General features: G+C 39.5%; 1 protein-coding gene across 6 annotated transcripts in view; it reads right to left on the bottom strand.

The window, feature by feature from the left end:
- The window catches only part of CLASP1 (cytoplasmic linker associated protein 1), a 232,228-nt gene that overhangs the window by 35,208 nt on the left and 180,811 nt on the right, over nucleotides 1-16,209 (bottom strand). For 5 of the 6 annotated variants that reach the window (XM_072985237.2, XM_078377580.1, XM_078377536.1 and 2 more), the window contains 6 exons: nucleotides 15,508-15,671; nucleotides 14,016-14,094; nucleotides 13,629-13,772; nucleotides 7,242-7,385; nucleotides 5,967-6,073; nucleotides 1,013-1,129 (listed from right to left, as the gene is read on the bottom strand). In XM_072985237.2, coding sequence (XP_072841338.1) covers nucleotides 1,013-1,129; nucleotides 5,967-6,073; nucleotides 7,242-7,385; nucleotides 13,629-13,772; nucleotides 14,016-14,094; nucleotides 15,508-15,671 — 755 coding nt within the window. The remainder of the gene's footprint in view (nucleotides 1-1,012; nucleotides 1,130-5,966; nucleotides 6,074-7,241; nucleotides 7,386-13,628; nucleotides 13,773-14,015; nucleotides 14,095-15,507; nucleotides 15,672-16,209) is intronic. The other variant, XM_072985239.2, reaches the window with a different exon arrangement.

The following is a 16,209-nucleotide window of genomic DNA, read 5'->3' as shown; positions in this document are numbered from 1 at the left end:
CTCTTCATACTTCAATTTTCAGCTAAGGACAAAAGCCTGCTTGACTAAAGGCGAGTGCTCTTGCTGTATTAAACATGGACTAGCGTCAGTTAACAGTGTCCATTTATGGTTACTGACCTCAATTAATTAAAATGTGCAATAGCCAAGGCCATGCATGCACGCATATCAGTAAATAAAGCTGGACTCCTACCAACTGACTGTTTGGGTAGAAAAGTGGTACAGAAAGGAGAGAAGTCCAGCTCCACGCTTCTCCCAAACTGTGGGATTGTAGGTGCGGGATGAAGCTGGAATGAAACAAGCCACTACACTTCAGAAATATTTATCCCGGTTGTAAGAATATACGCAGCAAACAAATTTGGTACATGAAATGTGAACCAAATCCTATGTAGCTGGGCAAGTACTGGCTCTCACTGTTGCTGAGAGAGCAAGACAAACCAAATGAAGAGAGAATATATTATCCTGATATATTATCTACCTCAAGGATGCTTAGAAACCTGTTGTCCCTCTTGGAGCACGAGACACTATAATTCTGCATTAGCAACTCTTCTAGGTAGTTTTAGTTATCTCACCTGACCTCAAGGTCAATCTGCACTCACATGCTGCCTTTGGTTGCCACTTTCTATGCGATCACCTGATTTCTAGCATGAGACTCTACCTCAGGCATTAAGTGCATCTACTAATTTAAAAGGGAAGTAGGTGTAACAGTCTTAGCTTGGCACGAGAGCTTGTGTAAAACAGGCCCTGACCCTGCTCTAACTGCAGTGCTTCCAGCAGAAGGAATGAAGAAAGAGATGAATACTTTCTGAGATATCTGTGCAATGGGTTGATAAGTAATGCTTCTGGGACAGAGTAAAAGGAGCTGTGATTTCTCCACAGATAAAAGCACAGGACAAAAAGGTGCCATCCCTCTCCATGTCCCCTGGACCTAGCTGTTTGAAAGCACTCTACTGAGCCAAAAGGTAAATAACATTGTGACACCTCAGACAAGTTGGATTAACAGGTAGCTTGTTACCTGGGAGAATAAGAGCGCCTGAAAGTCTTGTGAGAAGGAGCGGCGGGGATGGAGTTAGGCTGAAAAAGGGGAGGGGGATGCTTCGACAGCCCATCTGCACTCCAACCCCAGAAACGACTGCAGTGATCACAGGAAGAAAAAAAGAGAGAGGGATGGGGAAAACAGAAAAAGGGAGAAAACAAAACTATAATCTGAGTGGCTGAGTCTTTTCATGCTTTCCCAGCGAGAGAGAAACTTAATAGAAACAAATCTGGTAGGAATACTCCATTTTATTCTGCCATTCACTGACACCCAGCATCAACAGATTTAGTTCTTCAAGGATTTTAAGGCAGTACATATATTTATAATGCTTTATAGGTGAGGGATACTATTCTATCATTGAAATTAATGAAAATTTAGTCAATGGCTTATTCTGATCATAGCTTCCACTCATTCAGCTAATTTTTAAGATGCATAAATGCATCTGGAGTAAATTCACCATAATAGTAGAATATCTAAATGGTTTCACAACTAGCCAAGTGTGGAAAGTCAAGACAGGTGCTCCAAGCATACCTGTTGATGACAAGAATATAACCTATAACTCTGACTTCAAATAAAATTTCAACTAAGTCTAGTGATTTATTGTTACCAGTATAACTGTATCTCTGGTCCTTTCAGGGAATATACAAAGCAATATGAAGAGTACCAACTGATGGTTCCGCACAATTTCTCGCAATGCACCCTATGAGCAGTTGGCTTCCCTAACCCACACCACCTTGATGCTCAATAATTTAAATAAATTTCCTCATTTGCTAGGCTTGAAGGAACTGAATAGATCATGGAGGAGAGGGGAAATTAAGTTATTGGTGTGTAAACCAGAAAGTAAAAACAAAATGTTCTGGCCTTTCACTGATAATGACCCCTGGCTCTGCTCCAAAAGGTGATTAGCTCTATCTACTATTTGTATCCTCAGATGTCAAAAGCAGTAAAGTATTCTCAGCCTTTGGTCCTATTTAGAGTGGGAGAAGAGTTCAATTTCACCTAACCACTTCTGATGACTAAGGACTTCAGTCAAAGAAAATGCAAATATGAAGCTTTCCCCAAATGCTGTGTCTCCACATACAGTATTACATTATTAAGAATCAGTCTTTATTTTACAAAAGTTGAAGCCCACATTTATTTCTGTCTCAAGTATTATTTACAGGTAGTGTTGTATCATAGTTGGTATTTTTTTTCTTTTGCTCCTATTCTTTTTTGCTATTATCTTTCCTTTGAAAATATCAACCAAGATAGGAAAGAGGGCCCTGAAGATTATACACTTCTCCTTACCTCATTCTTCCTGCCTGTTCAGTTTTCCTCATCCTTTCCCAAACTTAACCAGAGTGCAGACTCTCCGCTAAGAATTAAATATCTTCCAGAATTTTCTTGTGGAATTGAACCTTACTTTAAATATTGTCTTTTAATAATGTAAGCTGCCTTGGATCCTTTTTAAGGAGAAAGGTGAGGTAAAATATTTTAAATAAACAAATAAATACACTTGATTCCTCAAACCATGATCAGAACTGGCTTGTGGTCTGCCCTAACATGTTCACTCAGTTCAAAAGTCCACCTGTTTCCTAATAGTTAAACTGATCTGTCAGGTATAAGAACAAGAACAGAACCTCTCATCGTTGCTAAGGCAGCTCCTGCAGAATGGGCTCCACAATTCAGAATAGACCTTTTTTTAAAAAAAAAATTGCTGGAGTATCCAATTTGTCATTTTGTCTCTATTGAGTTGTAAGTACGTTATATAGGCAAAAGTCACATTGGTGTATAAATAAATGACAAATGCTGCAAGACTAGAAATGGAAAATCAGAAATAATTGTGCTGTTATGTCACAGCAAAGTCTATCTAAGCAGCACTTTTGGGGAAATGGCTCAAGACAAAAAATATCAGTTCTGCTTGCAAAATATTGTTTCACCAAAACAGGAAAACAAAATATAGTAAAAGATCACAAATTGAAATCTCACCTACCTGTCAGCTCGATGTGTAAAAAGATACACTCCCAAATTTGAAATATCTCTCATATGTATGAGCAATAAGCAATCATCCTACATATCCACTCACATTATAACCATGAAAGTAGACGTGTTTACCACCCCATAAAACAACTGTCTAGCTAGCATAAAGCTTTTCTGATGTTTCATATAGAAGAGTTATCATTTGTTAAAGAGTTGTCAGAAGATGTCAGCTTGAAATTCTAAAAGTACAGTGCCAGACAGTTATCTCACTATGACGTATTATTCATCCAACAGTTTTCAAGACGCAGTTTCTATGATTTTTCTAACCTCCCTGATTTGTTCTTTGTTATAAAATTTAAAGAAGAGCAGAAACAATGAAAAAAGAGGGTGGTGGAACCCAACATCTTTTCATAAGAAACAACACACAAAAACCCAGAATATGCCAAGGGTCAAGTAACTCCAAATACTTTGTGCAATTCAGAGACAAATAGAAAAACTGCAAAGGATAGTATAATGAAAGCGACATACACACACACACACACAGAGAGAGAGAATTGGCTAGAAGTCAGAAATGATAAAAGCCATTGAATGAAATGCTAATGCCCAGAAAACAATATTAGATTCCAATTTAAATGGTGAACATAGGAGAAACAATACTCCTTTTTTAGAAATTTGACAGAAAACATATTCTAGACATTCATTAGCCATGGACTTCAAATCTCCAGAAAATTAGATCCCTAGATGTAATTCTGTTTGCCTATATTCAAGTACACAAAGAAGTCTAAGTCCTGAAACTGTGAAATTTGACTCAGTACTTAAAACAATACTGTTTAAACTTCCCAAGAATAACCACGTTACAAAATTCAAAGTGTCAAGAAGAATTTAGGGTTACTGGATCAATGTAAGCTTTTCCAATGTACCAATACAATATATTGTGTGAGGTGCATCTGACTGGATAATACCACAGGCTGTTGAAAGTAAAAGCCACGTGCGCTGATGCTTGATTGCATTCCCAGAGGTAAGGGTTCAATGTTTCTACATTCAATACCAAAAGGCCACTTTATTCAGCTTTCATAGGAGACCTGAATCAGTAATGCCAAATGGGCTGAAGCAGCTTTGCATGGGCTGCATTTGGAGGGGGGGGGGGTTACAGGATCATTGGGACATTTGTAGACAATCTGAAGCAGGATGCCATCCAACTAAACAAAGACTATTCAGCTATGCCCTTTACTTCCCATTATCCCATCACCCAATGGCCTCTTTTGCTTAAACCCTTGAAAGACACTGCTTATCAAACTGGTCTCCTCAAGCTGCTCTGTATGAAACTGGGTACAGCAGAAGGACAAGTCAATATGGATTGTCTGTGGAATAATTTATGAAATCACTGGCACTACTGTATTTGCAACAGTCATGCCCTTGGATATTATGCAGATCTCAACATCTTTTCTTGAGGTAGCACTTCTGAACCAGGAAAATCGTATTTTCTCCACAACCGGGAAACTCCCCCCCGCCTTTTCGGACCAGCTATCAGATTGCATTTGTGAATGCAATGTGGAATGTGACTGTGCAAGTGTCACAACTATCTCTATGTTAAAGCAAACGACACTGCTAATTACTGGTGAATGGCTTGCCTCTCCATCCCTAACGCTGTTTTTCTTTTCTTCTCCTTTTTATGACAGCTAGATTTTATTATTGCTTTACACAGCTTTACAGAGGGCTGCAAACATCCACACTATACCACTCCTGCATGAGAATATCACCCTCTCTCCCACCTGAAAGGCTGAAGCACTTAACAGACTTTTTAAAAATAAGCGCTGTAGGGTTGCTATCCCCCTCTTAAGTGATATACTGCATATCCCCTCTGCTACAAAAATAAATTTCAAAACTCAGCAAACTAGGGTTCCACTATCTCTTTCGACAAAACTACTCATACAATCCATTCTGAAGTGGACAGCTCTGAGCAGATTCAGATGTCACACTCATGTGAACCGCAGAGAGTAACCACTGGGTTAGATGGGCGGTGTAAAAACTGAATAAATAAATAAGATAAAATATAAGCCAGAATTCTTGGGAATTCGGTTATGATCATACATGAGGCAGTGCATTACTTATTACCTGTTCACTCTTGCTGCTGACCACAGATCTTCCACCTGTGGTTTGCTTACCATGATGCCTGAAGCTTTGATAAAAGAAGCCAAAATGTTTAATTCAGAAGTCAAGATAAGCAAATCATGGACAAAAGGTCTGTGGTTTGTTTCGTTATAACAAGCACAATGTGTGTAAATAAGAGGCCAGGACTCCCAGGTGATGCAGTCTGAAACACCACGAAAACCCAGTCACTGAATCAGCGCACATGTGCATAGCATTTATGTATCATGGACTCAATTACGCATAGAGTCTCTTTCAGCTCTGCAGTTCTAAGATCACTAAGATCATCTCAAATATTACTGCCACTGTCTTTTCATAATGTTTTGTTACAAAACACAGGTAACATACCCACACATGCTTTCTGCTCGAAGCACAGTAACATTCCTTGCACATTCCAACCATATCCTTGCCTCTCATCTCGTGAGACTGCACAAAGCTTTGGAGGCCAAACTATCTTTCTTTACAGCTCTTTCTTTACTGGTTTATGTTTACAATAAAGTAGCAAAGCAAATAATAAAACAAACAAACACACAGCACAAAGAGAAAAACCACTCTCCATTTACTGGCAACATGCTTCCAACAAACGACATCTCTTTCCCCTTGCCCCTTGACTTTCCAGCAGAGGCACATTTCACTGTATGCTTAATATCTGGTTGAACGGCAACATCCAGAAAAGCTTCTTTTCTGCACTACTTTCAGAGCTAAGCAGATATGCTAAGCACTCACTTAGTGAGATTCTTAACAAGACATATTCTGAATAAATATACCTTACGCAGAAAAGTTTTCATATTTTATGTCACTTTTTAAAATCAAACCACAATATTACCTTGGAGACAGCCCTCCATGGGAACAGTTGGTAGGTGAAGTTAAGGGGCTGGTCCTGCTGCTAGGATGACGTGAAGGGGTTCGGCCAACGGTATTGCTAGGGGAACCCTAATATGCAAGCAAGAAGAGGAGGACATGATATGTTACAGGAAAAAGCAGCAGCAAAGGATGACACAATTTGTACCAATTTATATATCACATGATTCAACCAGTTTCTCTTAGGAACTCTTGCACTGTGTGGAGCACAAGCATTCTCCTGACCATAAGCTAGTTACATATCATTGACTTCAAAACTGATCCATCTTTATAGGAAAAATGGGCAATATCTGTCTTGTGTTCGAATGAACCAGAAACAAAAAAAGCATATAAAAAAAGATTCAAACTACTTCCAAAATTCAATATCAAGGAACAAAAATGAGGACCAGCTTCCAAACCAATCCAAAATTGCCCATCACCAAATCAACCTCACTCTCAGGCTCCTTGGTTCATCACTGTCATCATCATCTTAGCATTTGCAAGCTAGACGCAATATGCTCCCATTCCTCCTGGGATGGGTTTAAAAGGGAAAGAGGATATTTAATAGTAGATGGTGAAGGTGACACAAACCTTGCACTCCTTTGGATTGGATTTCAAGCTGCATTAGAGAAGACTGTGGCTCCTAACACTCACCCTTTGTTGATGAGTTCCTAAAATTCCTGTCTGTACCTATGAGCACTACAACAGTGAAATCTGGTTGTCAAAAAGTACAATTTTTATATTGTAAAGCTAGGAGTGCATATTTTAAAGCAGAGGTCCCCAACCCCCGGTCCACAGCCCGGTGCCGGTCTGGGGCCTGAGCCAGGCCGGGCCACAGAGACAGACCTCCCTGCACTCACTACCGCCATGTACAGCCCCTTTGAGCATGTGGGCGCACACCTGCACCCACGCGAGCACTCTCCCACCCCTTTCTGCATGTGCACAAGTGCCTCCTGAACACACGCCGGCCTTTGTGCATGCACACAAGCTCCCTCTTGCTCCTTTGTGCCTGCACATGAGCAAGTGCACCTGCACAAGCCCCTCCCACTCCTTTGCACATGCGCCTGAGCGCGTGCCCACTCTTTTGCGCATGCAAGGGGTGCCCTGACTTCTGCAACCAGTCCGCGGTGTTAAAAAGGTTGGGGACCACTGTTTTAGAGGACATGTAACTTTGCACATATCAGTAGTTAACATCGAAAGTAATGCCTACCTACTATTTGAGTTGGGTTTTTTTAAAGGAAAAACCTGAGTTAAGTCTTACCACGCTAGTGTTACTGGAGTTCTTGAGGTGGTTGTGCAGTAGCCTGGTAGCACCGTCCTGGAATGTTTTGGGCAAGGCACCAAGTAACATCGTAAACTCAGGAGTGTTCAGTTCAAACAGAGAAATCAGGACTATTTGTGCTGCCTGGGAAGGAAAAGAAATCATTTAGCATCACATCATTAAAAAAAATCAGTTATGTCCTTTAGGGGAAGATCTTACTAATAAGAAATCAAGCTGTAATTTAGATCTATCAATAAAATTTTGCTAAAGGGAACTCAGCTGTGAGCTGGATCTATAACAGTATCACACACTCCAAATGTATAACAGCTGAAGTACTGCTGAGATCAAATGACTGATGTATCACAAATCTCTCAGGCAAAGATACATAAAGATCTTTGCAAGTCTATTGAAATGCTTTTTGTTTCAGCTATAGTTTTACGGCTTAAAAACAAAACTGCCTTGCTGGATTACATCAACAATCCATCAAATTAATCTATCTCCCACACTGACCAATGCAATTAAAGAGAAGGAAATATGTACCACAAACATAATCAAAGAGTCTTATCAAAAGAATGTGTACCACACAACTTTGTAAGAAAGAGCAGAAATCTCATAGCAGAAATCTCATAGAAATTTCACAGCAGAAATCTGTGTAAAATATGTTAGGCTTCTTCAAAATATTCAAAACTGTATACTTCAAAAATTCAAGCTGAACTCTAGATCTGCATTCTGTGGTTCATACTCCAATATGACTACATTTTGCCAAGTATTTTATCTGTAAAGCTCAAAATCACTTAATTAAAACACAGACCTATGTTTTTATATGTAACATATTCATATGTAGTGTAATCTAAGAATAATTATTGAGAGGAGAGTCCACTGATCTAATTGGCACGTATTACACAGTAATCATATATTGGATTGCAGCCATCAACTCTTCTATTTTTTATGCTTACTAAGATCACATTTTGATTACTATAATCTTTCCATTTGTAACTTTACTTCCAACTGGGCAACATCTGCTCCTTAAACCCTCATATACTCTGTAAACATGGACAAGGTGTTAGCTTTGTAAGCAGCAATAACGTCGTTGGAAGAAAAAGTAATTCATAGTCAACTTCAACATCCAATTGCCATCGCTTTCCTTGTTTACATAAAGCATGAAATCAGTTTCAGGGCTGGCTTATCTGGCTGTGGAAAGGTATGCTAAAATACAGAATCATACAACAATGCTTCTTTCAACTTAACGCCATAATTGCTCATCAAAAGGAAAATACTAGACCTGAAAGAGAACATTATTTCTGGGAAACAAAATTCTAGCTGCCTCTATTTCTCTTTTATATTCTTCTACATTCTTCTCCAGACAACTATAGAAAATTTGTCACAGGAACATTTTCTGAACTGAAAATATTATTACAAACTGAAGGTCCAAGGAAAGACCAAGCAAGAGCAGGGATTCATGCCAAACTATACACGTACATACTCTGAAAAATCATGCACCACCACTGCTGTAACTTAGTTTTATTAAGAAAGCCTACATGCAAGTCAGTAGTACAAACAGGCAAAAAGAAAAGAAAAGAGCTGAAGGACCCAGCTCCATTTCTCAAAGCTTCCAATCCTTCTATTCCAGAATCAGGACATTTGGGCTTTGGTGCAGCTACCGTTCCTTGAGCTTGCTTCTTCAACTGTTATGTCCCTGTGGCTCTGGGATATAACATACTTTTATTTGTACACAGAAATCATCCATTGTCATTCCTCTAAATTCAAAATTCCCCCAGGCAAAAGTACATGTCCTTCATCAAAGGCCGGAGAAGATGGGTGTGAGTACTTTGACACAATCTGAGGTGCCTCTTTGTATAGACAAACATCCTTTGCCTCCACCTCCTGTTAACAGGGAGGAATTATGTTGGGCTAATGCCCAAAGAGCATGCATATCGCACACAGAGGGAGAAGGAACCACACCTCAGCTCTGCACTGGGGGAAGCTTTCAGCTATTTCTAACCTTTTGACCCGAACTCATCAGGCTTTGCGGCCATTTGAAGAGTCTCTTTTTAAAACAATAATTATTTAAGACAATAATTTAATTCAAACTCTAGAGTGAATGGAAACATACATTCAATTATTACATACACACACACACAAAATCACCACTGCATTTTCTTCAAGCCCCCAGTCCAATTCTCTCCAGAGATCCAAACTAAATTAGAATTCTATACTGCAAACACAATATGGAATCTTATGATTAGTGCACACTACTTTTAGTCTACCTGTTTACACTTCTCTTCCAAGTTTCCTTCACCAGGACCTGATGAGGCTGCTGTCGGTCTAGCTGGCATATCCTCACCTACCCAACTATGCATAGTCTGAGTTCAACAAATAGGAAAGGGAACATGATTTAGCAGAAGCAAGCAGACAATTTTCAGTGACCAATACAGGAAAGCAACGATTGACATATTTTAGTTTCTTCCCAGTGCTGTGTTTTCAAAGCTGGTGGTTATGTCTCCAGTTTGGGGACAAAGTCACAACAATTAAATAAACAGGTCTTGGAACTTTAATTTTGAATGGGAACTTAGCTATTATTTTAGTATGATGTGACTTCAACCAAATTCTTCTGTTATTTGTGCCTCATTCAGCAGCCTTCCAAGTATTCTCAGATGCTAATTTTTTCCCCCCACTGCTGAACATCAGTCTTCTTTTTCTTCCTACTGGAAAAATAAGGATTTTTGCAAATTTTGCTGAATCTCTCAGCATTTTGCCCAGGAATCTCTTCCTGTTCTGTCTCCAAAGTAAGCAGACTTTGAAGACTTAACAGTCTATTAGGCAAGAGCTAAGTTAATGGACAGCAATGCAACACATGTCTAGTGCACAGCAGATTGAGAGTTTTCAGTGGGCAAATGGACATTGTACTGCAGCATAAAGTAGCAAAGCAACAGCAAATCAACTCGTGAGCACTGACTGGACAGGCTTTCATAATGGTGCCAACAGACTGGCTCCTGACTCCACACTTCCAACCACACATTAATTTCCAAAGGATATTTGCATGTTTCTGCAGGTCTACCTAGGACTCCCATTTTGCAAGTGCCTGCTAGAGATCTAGTATGGTACATCAGATACAGTATCAGACTAGGATTCAGGAGACTTGATTCAAAACCCTGGTTGGTTATGGAAACTTATTAGGGGATGGCAATGATAAACCACACCATAAAAACCCCATTCGGATCACAATAAGTTTAAAGTGACCTGATATCACATAACATAGTGTTGAGATAATAATTTCTTAGTATTAGAAGTCAAATTTAGTTTTACCAACCCTAGTTTTGCCTAGTACATTATAGTTCCACTCAATGTCTTCTCAACCAATAGCAACCACAACAGCCTATCGCTACCAGTTCCGTAAGCTGTTAGCTTACACTACACCCTTCTTTGGGCAGCCTGTAGACATAGGGTGTGTCATTATAGAGTGAGGTGCCATCTCCACCTCAGTCCAAGCTGGCATGGTAATTTCTATTATCAATTTCAGTATATGATGCTTTGAGTTCTACTACCATTAAGTCATGCTACGTTTTCCTGTACACCAGTAATACATGTTTATTGTAGTAATTTTCGAAACCAGAACAAACGTCCACCCCCTTGTTCATTGCAGCTGTTCTTTCCTACATGTAAGCTATTCTATCTAAACATGCTGACCAGAACTGTTCATTCTAAATCCTGATGCACAATGGTATGATAGAAGGACATTATGGTAGTTTTACGATCAATTATTTCCTAATTGCCAACTCAAGCTCAGTACAGAGATCATAGCAGCACTAATCAAGATTGTTCTTGTACCCAAACTATAGCCGGAATTATCTTAAGAAAAAATATACACACCATGCAACGATTTTTCCCTCCAGTGGGCTGTCCTTTGTGTGACTAGTCATGAACCTGATTTCCCAACTAGTGTGTGATCAGTTGCAGAAAGAAGAGATTGCTGGAGGAGGGGAAGCACTTGCGCAATTGCTCTTGTGCTCTGTGCTATTCGACAGAATTCTGGACAGTGAAGTACATTTATAAATCATGGTTACAAGACAAACCAAATTAATATTCCTGCTGGCTAGTGCCAAGGCAGGCACCAATATTCTGCATGACTTATGTAAATAAGAAAAATGGGGGAAAATGCAAAAGAGAGAAGATGGAATGTGGACAAACTCTGTGAGCCCAAGACCCAGTCACCTAAATGAGAAAAACTAGGAAGTTTACAGTTTCAGTGGAATGCTAAATTTGCTGTGGTCCTTACAGTAACTTAAGTTGACAGGTCCAACTGAACTTCCTATAGTGACCTTAAGATTCTATCCCTGTCAAGTGTCAGACAATTCCATGTATGCATGAACCCTTTTGTGCCAGTACGCATGATACTGCTCTTATTCACAATACAGTAAATCTTATAAATCATTTGTTTGCTTAGTTGCCCAGTTTAAAGAGATCTGTTTGGAATTCTTCATTATCTGTTGGAGATTTAACTTTAGTGTTGTCAACAAAATTAGACTACCAGAAACTATCCCTCCCTGACTTCCAATCATTTACGAATTACACAGTACTGTTCCCAATAAGGAAATGGGTCCCCTCCCCCCCATTATTATTTATTTATTTAATTTATTTAATTTATATACCGCCCACACTACCCAAAGGTCTCTGGGCGGCTTACAACATCCAAAATACAACAAAGATATGCAACAATTAAAATACAATTAAAATATATATAAAATTGCCATCGGACCCACAGCTAATATTATTTCAGTTAAAAGCCTTCTGGAACAGGAAGGTTTTGACCTGGCGCCGAAATGTCATCAGTGTCGGCGCCAGACGAATCTCAGTCGGGAGGGCATTCCATAGTCTGGGGGCATCTGCCGAAAAGGCCCTTTGTCTACAAGCCGTCCCTCTTACCTCCTTGAGTCCTATTCCATTGTGGAAATGATGCTACTATATAGTTATATATTTGGTTTCCTCCCGAACTGGCACGCTTATATCAATTTCCGTACTCTTGTTACGTGCCCTTCTCCTCCCTAGCACTCATTTGCTGAATTCTTCCATATGACTCTCTGACTCTTGCCAAACTGATACTCCTCTTGGCTTGTATGTAGCAATGATGGCACCTAATGGTAGAACTAGGAACTCCCTGGACTTTATGCTGCATTTCACTAGGCCAAACATATATGCACACTCTCCAGAACCTGCTCTGCTGGAAACATCTTGTCAATTAACCCAGTTGGTACGGGTCTCTAGAATGATAGAATGTCCTATGGAATGTCCTCAGATCTGGCCCAAAAATACCAAAGGGGGGAGAAAGCACAGAACACCTTTTTTTCCAAAGATGAAATAAAAATAATACTGTGATAATACATTAAAGAGAATAGTCAGCTTCTCAGAAACAATTTCAAACTTTCTCTTATGTAGTTATATGACATCATCTGGTAATGTTGTCTTTTGGGTGGCCCACTGTCAGGAGCAACGAGCTAAAGCGGGAAGAAGATTTTCAGCTTTAGTGTCCTATCTCTAGAATGCTCCACCAAGGAAAGCTTACCTGGTGCCTCCTGTTACTTTTGAGGGACCAGACAAAGATTTTTCCTAAGCATTTAAGTCCATTTATGAAGATGCTTTCCTGCTGTTGCTACTGCATTGGTGCTTTTTGTTTCGTTATTACTACAGTATTAAAATTTGATATGTTGAACAAATGTTTCAAACTAACCTCTCAAAATCTCCAATAGTGAGAAAAACATGGTGCTAAGTTCTGCTCTGTCTAGACAGATGACTTGAAATCTTATCAGATAGGAATTCAGGTCTTGTGCATGGTGATAGTGGAACCATTTCTCCAATTAATACTGTTTTCAGCATAAGGTATAATTTGAATATCTGTCGGGTGGCAAAGCCCAAAAACCTTGTGCTCTTCTTGTGGCCCAAGTATTTATGCTCAAGAGGTTTAACTATTTATCCGACAAATACAGATAGACAACTGTTTTAAAAACTATGAGGATGTGTCAGTGTTTCCTTCTCTCAGCCACAACATCCACCAAATAGAGTTACACTTTCCTGCTCTCACAGGCAGAAGTTGGGGGAGGCAATTTCCACCTCCTCTTGGCAGCCCTCAGCACTATTGCAGGTCACCTCCCAGCCTGAAGCAGATTGGGAGAAGCACAGGTGACAAGTAAATCAATGAGATTTCCTTCTTCCCCATTTCACCTACAATACAATTTCAATGGATCACTAGCCTTCCACGGATGTAAGAGAGACAAATTATGGATCCAACCCAATATATTTATTTGGCTATCCAATTTTACAATGATTACGATGATGGTTTAAAATAAACTTACAGGACTCCAACAGCTACTTCCTCTTGTTGCTTTAACTCACCTTTCTCACATCTGAGCTCTTTGGTTCTGTTGTCCAAGTAATAATCCTAGAAACTGCAAGTTTTGCCTCACTGGAGTTTACAAAATCTGTGGGGTCCATTTGTCTGGCCAAGGACTCAATATATTTCAGGATTGCCACTTTTACCTAAAGTTAAGTGGAATGGTACATTAAATAAGAAACAAGACCATAAACTTATTCTTATATTCAATAACTGATAAATCACTGATTGTAACAGAACAAAACACCTCAATCTAGCTAGCTAGATACTACCAGCCCTCAAAATATAACCATTGGAAAAATACCATATTCTCCAGTAAAATATTATCCTTCATTTTGCTCTTAGACTTCCAAATCATCTCTGAATAAAACTGCAAAGCCTATACTCACCTTAAGGTTTGGTGTTTGGGTTTGATCAACAATAAACCGCATCAAAATATTAAACTGCTGGTCAAAGGGAAAAGAATCCCTAAAGTGGAAGAAACGATACATACAAAAAAGTCATGACAATTAGTCAGTCTCCAACTAGCAGAAAGATTTTTGCACAACATGAAACAGATTCAATATTAGGTCAATAACCAATGTTCCTGAGAGGAGGGACTCAGACATTCTCTTCATAAGCCATCTGCAAAAGGAAAAAGGGCTAGGCACAGTAATGTCTAAGGAACATCTTCTACCTTATGGTTGAAACCCTGCTGGTGTTTGCATAAGGCTTCTGTAACTTGCCTCAGCTAATTGCAACTAATTGAGGTGCTGAAGTGCATCTCAGCTGCACAATGGAGTGTGTGACTCGTCACATGACTAGGTACATGAGCAATATGCATCCCAGCATCTCATTAGGTAGCTGCAATTAGCTGTGGCATGTTACACAAGCCTTATGCAAATACCACTGGGATTCTGACCTATCTAATCTGAGTAGAGACCTTAGCTACTGACTGCCAACAAAACTGTCAGCACTGATAGGCCAGAATCAATTGATGCAAGTTACATCATGCAACTCCGATGATGTCATCAGTCATGGTGTAACTCATGCCAACACCATCTGCAAGACTGAGACTGTTGGCAGTGGGTTTCCAGCTTTAAATCATTCCCTATCCCATTCCATTGCTCCTGAATGTTTTCTAGGATGAAGAGGATCCCTAGGTATCCCCAGAATGTGGTGGGGTGGGGATAAGAAGTTTTTCATTTCCTCCAAACAGCCATGGCATGGCTGCAGTTGATAACTTAATTCGAGTTGCATGGTGTAATTTGCACAACAAGATTCTGGCCACTAAATCATCTGAGATATTGTTTTATTTGTGAATAGCCAGGAAAATCAAGACACTATAGACATACTGCACTTTAAATCTCAAAAAGAATCAGTCAGGACTGGCTCAAGTATTAAGAGAAAGCAGTCCCACTTTAGCTGGTGCAACTGTGAGGAGGCTAAAAGCATTTGCTTCCCACCCTACTGAAACAGACTAGTATGAAAAGCAACAAATCTGTTTTGCCTTCTTCCAATAAACTGTATTTTGAAATAATTACAGTTTAAGCTAGTTCAGACTGGATAACCATGTGTGATTATTTCAATCACAAGGCTTTTCCTCCTGTCACCTCTTTGTGACTCTTTTTAGGAAGCAGTCATGTTTAAGGGTCAAGCAGACTTACTCCTGAAATGCTACATTGCCGTTTACTATGTCCCTTCCCAGTCTGATGCTCTCCAGATATGGAGGACAACAATTCCAACCACCACTCCCAGCAAATATGTTCACTCTAGTGAACAGAAAAACATAGTCCAACTGATGTGGAGGCTATGGGTTTGAAGAAGACACGTTTTGTGCCAACTTGCCTTCCTCTTTCCAGGAAGAATTCACCACACATGTAGGTTTGGAAGTTACATTACCTTGTTACATCCAGAGCTTTCTGCACTTTTGCTTGCACTGATCCAAGCAAGTCAGCCCCCATCTTCTTGAGTAACTGTGTCAGGAGCACAAAGAGCCAGTCTTGCAAATCATCCTTGTGAATAATGATGAAGTCTACCAGAGTTTCAAGAAACATACTGAAAACCTAGAAGTGACAGAGAGATTAAAGAGACTGTGATTTGAATAGTACAACAATCTTAAGAAAAATGTACTTTAGAGAAGGGATGTCTTTAACATCTATGTTAGCACTGTGTAAAACTTATAGGGTATGCCACATTAAGGAGATAAAAGAGTGAGATTTAGAGGAGGGGTGATGAGGAAGGAGAATACACTTACTCTCTGTTGTGAATTCCACCGCAAAACAGGCCATGCAACAAAACAAACCATTGATTAGTACATAGATATAGAGAATCAAAGCAAACTGCTGTAGGGCAGTTTCCCCTTGGACAGAGATAAAATACACATTGATAGGAAGTTTAATGAAATGTTTATGACAGATTGTCAAAAGGGTAGCATTCTTTGCTTTAGAACTAGATACAAAATAAAATCTTTCGAAATAACCCATTTTATTGCATTTTAAGGAATATTCTGCTCCAGATAATCCTCTATGTCTAATGTTCACTTATGGAACAACAAGTTCCCAAATTAATTATCACAAGTAGAGACTACACCACTACTATTTA

Source organism: Pogona vitticeps, chromosome 1 (genome assembly GCF_051106095.1).
Source record: "Pogona vitticeps strain Pit_001003342236 chromosome 1, PviZW2.1, whole genome shotgun sequence".
NCBI lineage: Eukaryota > Metazoa > Chordata > Lepidosauria > Squamata > Agamidae > Pogona > Pogona vitticeps.
This window is presented reverse-complemented; position numbering and strand designations above follow the sequence as displayed.